Source organism: Lichenostomus cassidix, chromosome 4A (genome assembly GCF_008360975.1).
Source record: "Lichenostomus cassidix isolate B80296 chromosome 4A, HeHo_3.0, whole genome shotgun sequence".
NCBI classification, from domain to species: Eukaryota; Metazoa; Chordata; class Aves; order Passeriformes; family Meliphagidae; genus Lichenostomus; species Lichenostomus cassidix.
In genome coordinates, this window is record NC_139485.1 from 1,841,349 (window position 1) to 1,856,558 (window position 15,210).

At 48.8% G+C, this 15,210-nt stretch overlaps 1 protein-coding gene across 4 annotated transcripts in view; it reads left to right on the forward strand.

Moving 5' to 3' along the window:
• LOC146437261 (vascular endothelial growth factor receptor kdr-like) overlaps positions 1-15,210 on the forward strand; it is a 119,138-nt gene that overhangs the window by 63,666 nt on the left and 40,262 nt on the right. For all 4 annotated transcript variants that reach the window (XM_085060028.1, XM_085060030.1, XM_085060029.1 and 1 more), the window contains exons 10-12: positions 3,166-3,316; positions 5,736-5,841; positions 13,318-13,426. In XM_085060028.1, coding sequence (XP_084916154.1) covers positions 3,166-3,316; positions 5,736-5,841; positions 13,318-13,426 — 366 coding nt within the window. The remainder of the gene's footprint in view (positions 1-3,165; positions 3,317-5,735; positions 5,842-13,317; positions 13,427-15,210) is intronic.

The following is a 15,210-nucleotide window of genomic DNA, read 5'->3' on the forward strand; positions in this document are numbered from 1 at the left end:
TGATCAATTTGAAGCCTACAGAAAGCAGAAGTGCTTTTTGATTGCATTTCCCAGTGCAGCAGCAGGCAGGTCTTTAGTTATTCAGGTCAGCTCTCACAGCAGCAATTGCACCTCTGCAAGGCCAGCTGGGGATACAATCACACTTCAGCCAGGGAGGACGAAAACCCATTTATTTGGCTACATTTAAAGCCATCTGCACTGCCTGCCTTCCCCATGCAGCCAGGGAGCTGAGAGCTTTTAAGGTTTGTTTGGCTTCTGCTTGAGAAAGCTCAGCCTGGGGAGGGCCATGGGCAGGGGTGGGAGCTGAGGCTGGGAGGGAGCAGCAGATCCTGGGGAGGAGGGAATGGGAGGCACAAGTGGGAGAGAGAAGGAAGGAAAGGTGTGGAAAGATGTGCTCTGGCAGTGCTTGCAGAGGGATTTGTACCCTGAGCCTTCCCTGCATGGGCAGGGCAGAGAGTTGGAGCAGAACCCACTGTGCTGCTGAGTGAGCAGAGGTGAGAGGGAGAGCAGAGCTCTGGCTGCAGGGGGAGAGTTTCCTGAGGAGCTCTGCTGGGTGATCCTCAGCAATCCCAGTTTTGGGCTCCAAACCCCTCCCAGGCTGGTGAGAGAGCCTGGCCACAGGGGATTTGTGAAGCCTTGAGGAACCAGCCAGTCTGGGCACCTCTGAAGGGCCAGTGCCACCACAGAAACCAGCCAAGGTGTTCCCATCACCTGTGGAGACAACTGCAGAAAGAGGATTTGCCCCAGCAGTGGCAATGGCAAAGCTTCAGCTGCCTGCAGGGACACAGTCAGGGTGAAATGGCCACGGCAGTGGGCAGAGGGTTGGGAAGTTTTTATCCCAGGAAATATCCCCACAGGAGGACCCCAATTTCCCCAGCACATCCTGCAGGGCCAGGGAGCACCGTGTCAGTGTGGGAGGGTCCTGTCCCCATTGTGTCACCTGCAGGTGACAACACCTCCATCCCCACCTCTGAGGGGAAAGAGACACTGGGGAATGTGCTTCACTCTCAGAGATGGTGCCACAATCAGCCACCACCCCACATTCTGCTGTCAGGCACTGGGAAAGAACAGACAGGGAGGTGTTTTTAGCCAACCCCTCAAACCTTCAAAAAATAATGGCTTGATCATAAATAATGGTTGTTTCAATTGATGAATCATTTTGACTCACTTCAGGGCTCAAGTCATATTTAATAGTGCCATAATTGTGGTGTGAAGGATTTGTTCCTCACTCGTGTATGTTCTTATTAGAATTGGAGCAAGTTGAAGTTATTATTTCTTTTTTAGAAGGACAATTTAAATGACAGCCAACCAAGAATACAGAAAAAATCTCCTGATATTAAAAAGTTGTGATCAACCCTTGTCTCCCCCATACTCTTCAATTTCACACACACAAACAGCAGTCCCCCTGCCCAAGTGTGTAAAATTTTGTTTTTCCAGCTCAAAAAACATAACACAGGAGTAACCTTTCTCATAACACTTGTGTAACCTTTCACACTGAACTTAGTCTTTCTCCAAGTGCAAATCACGCCTTTGAGGTCAGTCCAGACATGTCAAACACAGGATTTGAGACTGAAAAGAAAAACGTCCGAGATAATAAAAAATGTGCTTCTCCCTCCAGGGACAATTTACAGAATTATTTTTATGATCAGAAATAATTTATTGATGGGAAATGAGATGCCAGTTTAGGAAATTCACCATTAGTCCCAACAGTTAGTGAATTGCTCAGGAATCTCCAAGCACTTGGAATTGCCACACCAAACAGGGGTCAGCATTTGGGTTTCTCAGGGGAAATGCTAATCAGGACCTACTGAAGGTCCTTTCCACAGCCAGTGTTTTATGACAGGATGGGATATGGCTGAACCTGCTCCAGTCAATACTCCTTCCATGGGGTGGAGAAGGAAATACTGATGTGTTTTCAGGCAATGCTGAGGTCAGAAGAGCTTTCAGAGCCTGGCCATGAGAAATGCCAAGTGAGTCCCACCAAGACACGGGATCAGCCTGGTCAGTGCTCTCCTAAGAGGGCTGGAAGGAAAAAAAAAGTCTATTTAAAAAAAGAGGGAAAGGGCTCAAGATTGATGAGGTGGGCAGTGGCTCGTATTTACATATCTGGGGCCTCCTTGACAGCAGAAAAAATAAGTGAACCCAAAAAATAGAAATCTAATCTCCATTCACTTCCCAGCTTGTCAGGAGGGCTCTGTGCAGAGCAGCCTCCCTTGGCTGCACAGGGGTGTCCCACGGAGGGACCCACCAATAAATCTGTTTGATTTCCTGTTATGAGAAGCAGACAAAGAGCCACGGCCAGGGATGGGCAGAGCTGTCTGCACAAGGGAAGAGCCTGTGCTCTCACCCCAAACCCAACCCCAAACCCACCCTCTGTGAGGTTAGGGAAAGTTCAGTTCACTTTGGGGCTTTTTTCCCGTTATTTCTCCTTTCCGTGCCTTCCCGTGGGAGCTGGAAGGAGAAGGACAAAGCATTTCTTTCCTGCTGGCAACGAGCAGCCCTGAAAGTGTCACAAAAAGTCTGCTCTGGAGAGATTTCCAGTCCGAGGGTGTGATCTTGCAACCCCTCCAGATGTGAGTAATGCAGTGACATTTTTAATGGGTCTGTGGTTGGTGAGAATTTCTTGGCATTTCTCTCCAAGTGTTTGCTCCACACCACTCCTTCCTTGCTTTCTTCTCCCCTCCATCCAGGGCACATTGCACACACACAGAAAAGGAAGGATTTCACATGAAAAGGCCTTTTTCCCCAAAGCCCTGAGGAGTCACAATGGTGACTGCATTGCTGCCTGATAAGGTTCCTCTCGGGAGGTGACATCAGCACTCCAATCCCATTTTGCCCATGGACTGATCCTGATCCTGCAGCCCCTGGCCAAGAGATGCTCCATTGCATGAATTTTCCACAAGCCCAGCAGGTCCCCACCAACATTTGAAAGGAATTAGGATGAATGTGGCAGCATTGCAATGTGTTTTGTGAAATGCCACGACCAACACCCATGTTTCTGTGAAGGAATATTTTCAGAACTGCTGGGAATTCCCCCACAGCATCAGGAGCCTCACTGGATCATCACTTCTCCCAGCAAAACGTTTCAAAACCTTCACTAGAAACATCACCATGGATGTAAATTTGCTCATTTGCATTTTTGTGGTTTAATTTTTTTTTCTTTAGAGAGACCCAAGATCTATGAAAAGGAAACAGATTTTGATACGATTGTGCGGGTGGAATTGAGAAGCAAACAGAAAATCCAGTGCACAGCAAGTGGGAATCCTGAGCCGAGGATTGAGTGGAAGTGGCAGCCCTGCAACCTCACAGGCACCCTGTAAGTGGCATCCCTAGGGATGAACTTCTTCCTGAATTGTTGGGGAGTTTCAAGTCAGGTTTTCTTCCCACTCCATTCTATTTATCTGAGCTAGAATCACAAGCAGAGGAAAGATCTCCAGGGCTCTGAGCCCAGCTCTGGTTGTATTTGTGCATCTTGGGTATGGCCTGACCTGTCAAATAAGCTTAAAGTGACTAAAGATCACTGAATTTCCTTTACCTTGACCAGCAATGTCCCTCTGACTTTCCCAGACCTTTCCCTAGCCCTGCTGAATGCTGTGAATGTTTGACAAAGGAAAACCATCAGGATTTGTGGGCAGAGCTAACACAGCAGACAAACCTGCTGAAGGCTTGGCTTCCTTTAGTTCCCATATGGATTGATGGCACTTCCCAAGGGCTGTCTGCACTCTGCACACTGAGCACAGCTCCTGTGACAGCATCTGTGTGCCAGAGCCTGGAACAGAGAATTGTGTCTTCCTGGGAACCCTTCTGTGCAGGAGGCTGAGGTGTGAACACACAGCAGTCACTGGGGCAGAGCTGCCAGAGGGGAGGGAGGCCAGGGAAAAGCCAGGAAGCCTTTGGAGATTGGCCTGAAAGAGACATTCCCTTTGCTCCTGCAGTTCCCTGAGCAGAACTCAGGGTCTGCAGAGGGAGGCTCTGGCTGAGCCCCAATTGCTGCCCTGGTAGCCCCAGGGAGCATGCAGGAGCCAGGTCCTGCGCAATTCTGACCTCTTCAGCTCCTCCCTGCCATGAGAGGGATGAAATCAGGTGTTCCATCCATTAAAAAATGAAGACAGGTCTAGAAAGCAAGAGAGAAAATCAATCGCTGGATAGTTCCTTACTTTGTCACCAGTTACTGCTGGGAATGACAAGCCATGAGACAGGGGAAAGCCACAGAGAAGTCCTGTCTCAGGTCCAGTGCTGCAGCACAGGGATGTTGGGTGATCAGTCTCAGGCTGGGATGCCCTGGTGTGCTGCCCGAGGGAGATATCCCATGGTTACCTCTCCTGTGGGAATAAACACAGGGATTTGGTGGCTTTGGTGGCACTGCAGGGCAGCAGGAGCACAGGGGAGGGGCTCAGCAAGGGCAGAGTGGAAACACCACATGGAAACAGCTTCTGCATCCTCTAGGAAAGCCACAGAGATGACCCCAAATCTTTTCCAGCCCTTTCTGTCTGGGGCAGAGAATTGGCCATGAGTGCCGAATTAAACCAGACCCAAACCAGTGACCTGGTGGCAAAGGACCTCACATAACCCTGGCTGCAGCTCTCTGGCTCTCTGATCTTATCCATTTAAATACAATTGCAGAGTGCCTCTACCTCTGCTGGCCCCAGGGGCAGCCTTATCTTTCTGCAGCAGAGGCTGGAGGAGGATTCCTGTGGGAAATGACACAGCCCCCGTTTCCTTCTGTTGTCTGACTTCCTCTCTCTCTCTTTCTCTCCCCCCACTCTGCCTCAGCAGTGCCCTTTGAATCCCTGAGCAGCACCATTGTTCCTCAGAGCTGGGATGTGATTGACTTCCTTTGAGCTTTGTCCCTTCATCCTCGGCACAGGATTGTGCCTCGCAGGAAGTCCCTCAAGACATCTTCTAATGAATCCCTTCTGAGAGCCCTAAAGCCTCCCTGACCAGGGTGGTGCCCCTGTGCTTTGGGTGGGTTTGGCTGATTTCTGGAGGAGTTTCCTGCAGCCTCAGCTCTTGGTCAGCACCTATAAAATTTGATTTTACCTCCTGAAACCCTGTGGTGAGCCCAGAGCCCAGAGCATTTCTAGGAGTGAGCAGGGCTGTGTCTCTGCTTAGTTTTTGCAAGTTAAGGAAGCCTGGAAAGCCTTTTTCCCTGGATGGGGCAGATGGACCTTCCCACATGACGTGTTACACGCGCTGCTCCTTGCCCATGTTCCAAAATGAAGATTGATAACTGTCTTCTGAGGAATGTGCAGCATTAATGGAGCCTTCTGCTCCCTTCTGCTGTTCTGTCCCAGCATTTATCCATTCTACTCCCTCAGCCCACACTTCCTGTTGGGAGCTGAGCAGAGACACTCAGCAACATCCACCTCGCCGTGGTTTGGAGTGACTGGCATTTTGAATTTGGAAATATAACTCATATTAGGCAGATTAAACTCACATGATTTAATTAGCTGTCCAGGATTTTCCATTTTCAATCTTTGGAGAGTTTGGGGGGTTCATTGCTGGTCATGGTCTGATCTTTCTTAGCTTCTGTGAAGGTGCTTTGAAAATAATTTTGAAATGTTGAGCTGAAGGATGGAGGAATTTCATAAAGAAGTAACAGACTACAGCAGAAACAGCTTTTAGGACCTAAGACTATTGGTGTTAGGGATTTTAAGACCTAAAATTATTGTCTAAGACTCTCACTCCAATAATCCCTGCTTACCTTGAACACCCCTCTGCTTTTCTACCTCCAGGTGCAATCCCGAGGGACAGAAAGTTGTGGTTCAGGAGAACACAGTCCTGGGGAACAGGATCAGGAGCATCGAGAACATCCCCATGAGGCAGGGGGAGAAGACAAAGGTATGTGTGGGATGGCCTGGGGATGATGTCAGGGGATGCTCACCCCCAGCTCGTGCTTCCCAAGCTGCTGAGGATTCTTAGCATGCTTGGAATTCCCCAGCGCTGGGATCATCTCACAGCTCTGCTGTTTACAAATGCCGGGATAATGGCAATGATGTCACACACCCTGCTTGAAACTCTCCCAGGACTTTGGGGTCAAAATCCTCTGTGTCTCCCTCAGTCCTGAGAAAGTGTGAGAGCAGTTTGGTGTGAGGGTGCTGGGATATGAACGCTGATAAGGACTCTGAGCTCATTAAACACTGGAGAGCTCTTTTTGCTGCCCCTCTCTGCCCACCAGGTGTGTGATGGGGAGCCCTGCAGGTCTCTGCTCTGATTTCTAGAGTGTGCAGGTCTTGGGCTGCCAACCACCATCTCTGGCACAGGGAAGGAGGGAATCCCTTCCTCCTCCACTTCCCTGTTCACCTTCCAGCAGCACTGGGATGCACTGCCTGTGTGAACTGCAGATATCCCAGCTGGGAATGACCTGTTCAGTGTCCCCCAGGTGCCAGGGGTGGCACTGGGTGATGTTCCACACATCCATGCTGGGAATCTGCTGTGGATCCCCAACCTCCTGGCTCTGCTGGGCTCTGCTGGGCTCTGCCTTGGACACTGGCATTTCCTGGGCTTGGTGGCTTCAGGGGTGGCTTTGCAGCTCCAGATTTGGACATGGATGCTCCAGATGGTTCAGTGCCTAATCCTGCAAGGTGCTGGGCGCTGCAGTTCCAATGCTGCTGTACCTCTGAGCATGGGATAACTCTTGAGTTACTCCTGTGCTCAAAGTTAAGCACAAAGCTAAAGTGCTCTTCTGGATTGGGTCCAGACTAAATCAGCATCTGGCAGGATCAGTGCCTCAGCCATCTGCTCTTTCTCAGGGAGACTTTCCAGTTCTAAACATAATCCAAAGCAGAGCTCTGAAAACATGGAGCTTGGGCTGGGAAGGAGAAAATCAGTGTTCATCTCTCATTCCCGAGTTTTTCCATTGCTGGGAGATATTTATAAATTGGATTTATTTAGATGGCATAGTGCCCCTTAAGCTCTGGTTTTAATGTATTCTTTAAGAATTTTAGATCTTAGGTAAAAGCAACTCCCTACAAAGTGCTAATTATTTAAAAAATTGAGGTTGGTGACATTTACCTGCATAGTTTCTTCTTTTTCTAAGACTTTCTGGTTGCTGCAAAGGCTGACAAGAGCTTTGAGACTGACAGGGCTACCATGTCTCTCCATATATATATATAGACATATATATAGAGAGACAGTCTGTCTAAATATATGATCTGGTGTCCCAGGGCTTAGTTTAAAAGTCTTATGATCAATCTTCAAGCTTTTACGTATTTCATGATTAAAGTTACCAGCTACAGAATTTTACAATTTAGTATATTCATTATTTTATCTCCCTGGCTGGAAACACTGTCTGAGGACTTGTCTATTAATTTTTATGTCCTGATTAAGATTTATTCCAATTAATATAACTGAATTATAGGAATCTCAGGTTTCAGCACTTGGTCTCTCTGCTTACATTAGCAGACAATTCCTCTCCTTCCCTCTTTCTGAGGTCCAAGGCTTGTGTTAATTGGAGTCTTTATATTATAGATTATAATTTCTAAAAAAGAGACTGATGAAAATGTTTTCAGACTTTTCCTTGGGATTTATCAGTTGTTATTCCTACCAGGAATGGAACAGGCTGTTTGCCCAATCCCTTCCCACCCTGTCCCAGCAAGAAATTAATCTGCATTGACCAAGCAGATGGAAAACTAAAGATGTTGGAATCTGAGCTTTCAGGGACTATGTTAGGAACCTGGAATTATCTGAGGCTGGGGATTTTCCTGTGGGATTTCAGCCTGTGCTGACCACCAAGAACAGAAGGTGGAATTCACCTGGGCTCTAGGATTTCTCAGCACCCCCAGAGTTCACCCTTGGGAGCTGCAGCAGCAAATGCTGGTCCAGCCACGTGTGAAAACATGAATTAACTGTTTAGAGCTGCTAAAAATGTGGGAATAACTCCCATGGAATCCAGAAACTTGCCCAAGGCAGGCTGGCAGGGCAGCAAGCAGGGCTTTTCCAGCAAACCCCTGGTGCCCTTTGATCACATGAAGCTCTTCAGACATCTCCTGACAGAAGTGCCATGTAAAATTGAGCTCTCTTGTCATCGTGTTCATAATGATTATTCCGTGAGTATTCTGCAGATGGAGAAGTGAATTTCACCTCTTCCTGCCTTCTCAGGGCTGAGTCTCATTCCTGAGGAAAAGCATGTGGATATTAAGGTTGAGGTTATGATGGACTTCACTGAAGTTTTGTCAGATTGTGGTTGAGGCTGTTGCCTTGTGATAGTTTCATTTTCCCAGTGGTTTTGAGTCCAACTTTTCACTTTGAGACTTAAAGCACTGCATGGCTCCTCTGAATCCTGCTTTTTCCCACCAGGTGTAACACCTGTGATTGCAGGAATTGCCTGACTTTTCAAGTCACAAGGAGCTGGGTTGCTATTTTATTTTCTTTCCTGTTTGCAAAATAACAAACTGGCCTGAGCTTGCGACCAGCAGAAGAGAATAGCAATACTCATGCATAATTCAGGCCTCACTGGGGGGTTCTTTTCATCTCTTTTCTCCCTTTCATGTCTATATGAGAGTGGCCGGGCCACGTGGGTGTTTCTGCTGCTGAAATTCACAACCACTCAAGAAAACTGACCCAAAAATGCCAAGTTTAGACCTCCTGAAGGAACAAAAAGGCTCCATTAGAGCAGTGGGATGTGTGTGGTGCAAAGTGTGTGAGCAGCTCAGCTGGGCTGTTTGGATCTGTCCCTTCAGGGAGCTCCTGCAGCCCTGTCACACCAGGGCAGGGGGACAGTCACACTGCAGGGTTTGGGACACTCCCTGGAGGACAGCCCAGTGTTTCAGGCACTGCCCAGGCACAGGAGCACATGGCACTGTCCCTGGTGGGGCTGGGGAGAGCCTAATTAGGGACAGTAGGAATGGCCCTTTGTCTCCCCTGTCCTCCCAAATTCATCATCTGCAGTCACTGAGGAAATTGCAGGGGGTGGGACTTGCTCAGGACCAGCCAGGATTGCTCCAAGCCAGAGGGTGGCCAGTCCATCCACACTCCAGTTCCTCCAGAGGCACCTCACACCTCCAGTTTTTCCCAATTCCAGCCCAGCCCAGCACCTTGCCTGACCAGCAGCTCTGCCCACTCTGAGGAAGACACTGGGGGAGAAACTCTCCCTGCCAGAGAGGGGAGCAAAGCTGGAAGTTCTCAGCCAACTCCCAGACTTCTCTTATCACTCCCCCTCAGTCCATCCTTTAGCATGTTTTGAGCGAATGAACCCAAATCATGGATCAGCATTGTCAGGCCATGAAAACAAGTGTCCTTCGGTGCCATTCAAGTAGACAGATTAGGAGTGAGCTGAATGTTTTCTGTGCAGGGTCCCTGGTGGAGTTCCTGTAATTCCACCTCCCTGCAGCCACCTCCAGCCCAGCTCTGCCAGAGTCAGACAGCTGAGAAGTTTTCCACCCACGTTTCCCACTCCTCACTGTCGCCCACGGAGAGCTAACGAAGTGAAAGAGAAAGGATGGTTAACTGAAGCTCTCGGAGGGAGGGATTAGACAAGGAAAGAGAAAGCAAGGAATAACAAGAGATATTAATTCGTGCTGGCTCCAGCTTAAAAAAAAAGGTCTTGTTGCTCTGTCCTTACTACAAGATGTCTTGAAACACTCACAGTGCACGGCTGGGGAATGTTCTTTGGCTGCTTCTAAAATAACTTATTTTTATCAGTTTGGGAACATTACAGTGCAGGACATATGGACTTTATTGAACTATTCCATTAGGAGTTTTCCCAGCAGCAAGCTCTATTTACTTGTCAGAGCTGTTCTTCAGACATCAGTCATTTTATTCCTTCTCTTATTGAGTTTTAAACTTAGTTTATTCTTTCCTAGTAATTATTTATTAGCTAATAATCCCTCCTCGGGGCTCGCAGTATTGGGTGGCCCTTGGGTTAAGTAATAGGAAATGGAGCCCTTAATTCCAAATGCAACACAGGCAATGCAGACTGGGCTGTGTGGTGTTTGGTATGCAGGGAACTGCCAGGATCCCATCCAGCTCCCACTAGGAAGATGTCTAGACACTACATGCCAATAATTTGTTATTAATTAGCACCGTCCCAGTGCTGCCTGCACAGGAGCTGAGGGTGGGACAGACCCTGTTGGCAGCTGGGAAAGTGTCCCTGCTCCTCACTAGGACAGGCAGTGGAAGGGAAGCTGGAAACTGCCTATTTCCAGCCTGTAAATAGCTCATTAATGACATTTTCAGTGCAGAGACACAAAATTTGAAGGCAATTAGAGGTTTCACATCAGCACCATTATTGAGGCTTAGCAGAGAGTGCTGCACTTGGGGTTTCTGAAAGGCAGGAGAAGCAGCTGTGGAGTGAGCTCTGCCTTGGGTCAGGGAATCCCAGAGGGGTTTGGGGTGTGAGGGACTTGGAGCTCATCCAGTGCCACCCCTGCCATGGCAGGGACACCTTCCACTGTTCCAGGTTGCTCCAACCTGGCTTTGGACACTTCCAGGGATCCAGGGGCAGCCACAGCTTCTCTGGGCACCCTGTGCCAGGGCCTGCCCACCCTCACAGGGAACAATTCCTTCCCAATATCCCATCTCTCCCTGCCCTCTGGCAGTGGGAAGCCATTCCCTGTGTCCTGTCCCTCCATCCCTTGTCCCCAGTCCCTCTCCAGCTCTCCTGGATCCCCTCTAGGCCCTGGCAGGAGCTCTGAGCTCTCCCTGGATCCTTCTCCTCTCCAGGTGAACATTCCCAGCTCTCCCAGCCTGGCTCCAGAGGGGCTCCAGCACTTAGAGCAGCTCCGTGGCCTCCTCTGGACTCTCTCCAGCATGTCTCAAGCTTTTCTATCCTGGCTCTGATTTCATAAGTAGAAAATACTTCTCCAGGTGCATGGACTGAGCACACATAGGGATTATCCCCTCAGAATTTCTCCACTCACTACTAAAGGTCTCCAGGTTCTGGGATTCTGCCCTACAGAGAGCACACAGGAGCACACAGCTGGAGGGAAAGGCTGATATGCAATGATTTCAATTGATTCATCCTACTACAAGAAAATCACTCAAAATCCTGGATTGCCAGCCCTGAGATCACAGGGAGATCTCTGCTGGATGCTGCTGGTTTGAAAGTCCCACTTTGGAGGGCTCTGGGAGGTGACAGTTCTGGGCCAAATCAGGAAAGTGCCTTGGTCAGGTGCTCAGGTGTGTCACTAGCTGCTGTCCAAGTGCACAACCACTGGAGCATCCAAACAAGAAAATTACTTTCCCTCTATTCCTCAGTAGTTTTTTTTTCCCCAAGAATTTGTCCCCAGATTGTTTCCCACCATCATTTACCATCTTTTTCACCTTCATATCTAGACACAGCTGAGATTAGCTCCAATGAGGTCTCAGGATTGCTATTTGCTCTTTTTTTGTGTGTTTTCCCACCGCCCTGCCAGACTTCTCCTGAGTTATGGAGTTGGAGATGTCAGCATCTGTCTGTGTGTGTATGCTCATCAGCATGTGCCTCTGGGCCACCAAACAGCTTGAGGCATTGCATCAGCGCTCAGAAGAGCCACAGTGTCACCCCTAACACTTTGGACACGTTCCAAAATGGATATTTTTATGATTTTGACTGGCTCTGCAGCGTTATCCTCCACTTCCCATCTAGAGCTGTCACTTAGGAAGACTAATTGCTGTTAAAAAGCTGTCCAAATGTATCCCCTCCTGTCCTCAGCACGTACATTTATATTGGCTTTCGCTATTCCCAAACACAAAACGCTCAGCTCCAGCAGTGATGAGAAGAAAGAGGTTGGTCCTGATTCAGCAGGAATTCCAAAGGCAGTGCTGCTGCTCGGGGCTCTGAACATGTGCTTGTTAACAGCCCGTGGCTCTGGGCCACTGCTCCAGGACAGCACAAGAGGAGGAGGAGCTGCTCTCATATCCAGGCTGGTTTTATAGCCAAGGCAGAGCTATTTGCACATCATAAATCACTCATAGCTGCTCAGCTCTTTCTTTGGTGGACACCAGAGGGAGCTGGGTTTGCTGCTCTCCTTTTTCACCCCTAAATTTGGGGCTTCCCCATTCTTGTGTTCTTGTTTCACCCCATGAAAAGGAAAGACTTCTCCACTCACCCCTTATTCAGCTGAAAATGTTCTCCATTAGAATGTCAAATGCACGTGGGATCAAAACTTTTGGAACTAATTTCCCTGCAGGATTTCAAGTGCCAGATCTCAGCAAACCTTAAATAACTCAGAAAATCCATCCCACACAGCTCTAGACACACTCACAGGACAGCTTTAGGAGGGGTAAAGGAATGTCGTGTGTGAGTTTAGTTTAGGATATTAAAAAGAAAGTCCAGAGATGCTTCTGTGCACTTCAAAGATCTCTCTGGAGATAAGGACAAAGGGCCAGAGGGTGTTATAAGTTTTGATTCTCAAAGGCCCCAGAAGGATGGCAAAGAAAGTGATATTTGTTCCAAATGTGAGGGCTCAGAGCTCCTCAGGTGAATGGCTGCAGGGGAAGCAGAGGAATCCTGCAAAAACAGCTCTGTCTTGGTGGATCAGGCTCTGTTTTCCTGCTCCCAGTCCAGAGGAACACAAGGAATAATGGAAGCCACACTCATTATAGGATATTCAGGATATTCCTGTGGGAGTCTGAGGTTGCACTGTGCCAGGGACATGGCAGTGCCACACGGCTGGGCCTCACCAAGGGGAGCCTGGGGAGCTTTAAGGGGCACAGGTTCTCAAGGACATGTCAGAGTTCAGCCCCAGGAGGAGCAGAACCATTCCTTTCCAATGGGTGAAGCTCAGGACAAGTGTTCTTCCTTCTCCATGATCCTCCCTTGCTGCTTTTGCCAAGAGCTGCAGCACTGGCAGCTTCTCCAGAGCTTCCTTCCTCTCTGAGAGTCCTCTGTATCTCCCAGGAAGGAACCAAGGGGCTCCCAGGCCCAAAGGGGCCACATCCTTCCCTCCCTTCTCTGAGGAGAAAAGCAAAATTCTCCTTGTACCACATCCACATGAATTACCTGCTTCCCATGAAAATGTGGATTCACCCACGGCTGCAAAGCAGGAAGGAGGATAGGTGGATGTGGGACTGCATTCAGATGAATCCTCCAGCTCCTTCTCTTCAGCCTTTTGCTGTTGTCACACAAAGCCCTTGGCAGTGTCTCGAAGGAAGACCCTGTTTTTCATGGATGAGACAGGAATAAAAGGAAGGGGAAGGTTTAGGAATGAAGAGGGAAGAGAATCAGCTGGGCTGAAGATGATGAGAGACCGAAATTCAAACAGGAGCATTTTCTGTCTGTGACCTTCACTTGTTATCAACCAGAAACAACTTCCTTAACAGTTTTTCTACCCTAACACACTCTGTGCCAAGGCTACCCCACCCTCTGAGCCTTTCTTGTTTCCTCTTGCTCTGCAGATTGTGAGCACCCTGACCACGGAGAGCAGCAGTGCCTCAGGGATCTACTACTGCCTGGCTTCCAACAAGGTGGGCGAGGAGGAGCGCAGCATCGAGTTCTACGTGTCAGGTAAGAGCACAGACATCACCCCAAAGGCTGGTGCTGCTGCTCTGATCTCCCTGGGAGTTCTCTGTGGCTGCTGGCCCTGTGTGCTGTGTTTTCAGAGCACTCCCACTGGATCCAGCTCAGCTGGACATGTCCAGCATCAGACCCCATGTCCCTGTTGCCCTTTCCAGCTGCAGCCCCAAATCCCTCTCTGTGTCTCTCTGGTGACATTTAAACACTGTCCTCAGGAAACCTCTGGCAAAGCCTCCTTTGTGCTCTTGCAGAGGCCTGGAGCCTCTCCCTGGCTCAGAGACAGGTTGGTGTCCAAGCAGTCAGACCCAGCAAAGGTGAGGCAGGCCAGGGTGCAGCCCCAGCCCAGGCTGACAGCACTGGGAGGTTGGAGCCCTGCCTGGGCACTTGGCCTTTGCAGTGCCCTTTGTGCAGGGAGGAGGTTCTCCAAAGAACACAAATCCAAACAAATATCTGCATAACCTTTCAACACAGGCATTCTTTAGCAGTGAGATCAAGTTCTACAGAATGCTTTCAGGAGAGATGGCAATTCAAAAAGAGAGGAGAGTCCAGGGACAGCCTTGTTCAAGTGCTCACCCAGAACAAACCAGAAACACTTCTGTGCTCACTTTCCGGATGAGTGGATGTTGGCTGGCAGGATTTGCATCAAAATATCGATTTTTAGAACAAGGAGTGCAGAAGTGTCCTGGAAAGTAAATGTCTGATTCTCACTGCTTGGTTCTTTGCCTGTGAAGCAAGTTGGGAGGGCAGAGCTTGCTCATGGCAGGGATCTGCACTCCTCTCTTCCCTCCATTGCTCCAAAGGAATCCAGCACCTTTCAAACCCTGCTGTCCAAAAAAGGGCTCACCTAACACTGTTCCCATTGGTGTTACACAGAAGTGCCAACAGGAAAAATGCCATCCAGCAATAATGGAGCTGGTGCCATACAGGGAAAGATTTCATCCCCATCAGAGCTCCTCTGTGCTGCTCCAATGGAGACAGGAGAGGATTTCAGCCTCCAAAAGATATTTGCCAAAGCTCTAATTCTTATTTCCTCAGGAAAATGCCCTTCAAGGTGCACTTTTGGGAGCTAAACTTGGTTTTAAGAGATCCCTAAGATGTCCAAGGCAGGCTGAAGAGCAGCTATTAATTTCACACCTCACCACTTCCAAGTGTTGAGTGCCCACATGGGCTGGTCCTGCTGGGAGTTCTGCCAGCTGTGACATTTGGGTGGGTAACCCACAGCCATGTGTTCCCAAGCCATTCACAGAACTGCCAGCTGGGTGACTAAACCCAAAGCTGCAGCAACTAAATAAACCACGAGCACAAGGTCAGATCCAAAGGTTGGATCATCCCGTGCACCTTTCACAACACTGGTTTGTTTTAATAATGAAGTTATGTAGGGGTTTTTTTCCACCCACAGTGAGCTAATATTTCAAATTTTTTATTTTAAGATCAATGTAGCAATGTTTTGAGACACAAGTGTTTTAATAATGCAGTTTTAATTACGAAGGAAATGAATCACTGGGCGAAATCACTGACAGCGGTTCTGGTGGGAATGTTTCCACCACAGCAGACCAGGAGGGGAACAGGGCTTGGCAAGACAGATTTATTCCAGCCTGTGAAGGGAAAACTGGGAGTCTGTGCCATTCTGGGGAAGAGGCAGATGCTGACCGAGCATGACTGGCTTTTAGAAGTGCTGGATTTAAAAATAGTGGTGTTTATGGATTAGAAAGGAATGAAAACTTTCTAAATGTGGCCATCCTGCTGCTAAAGTGGGTCATGCTGCAGCAGCAGAG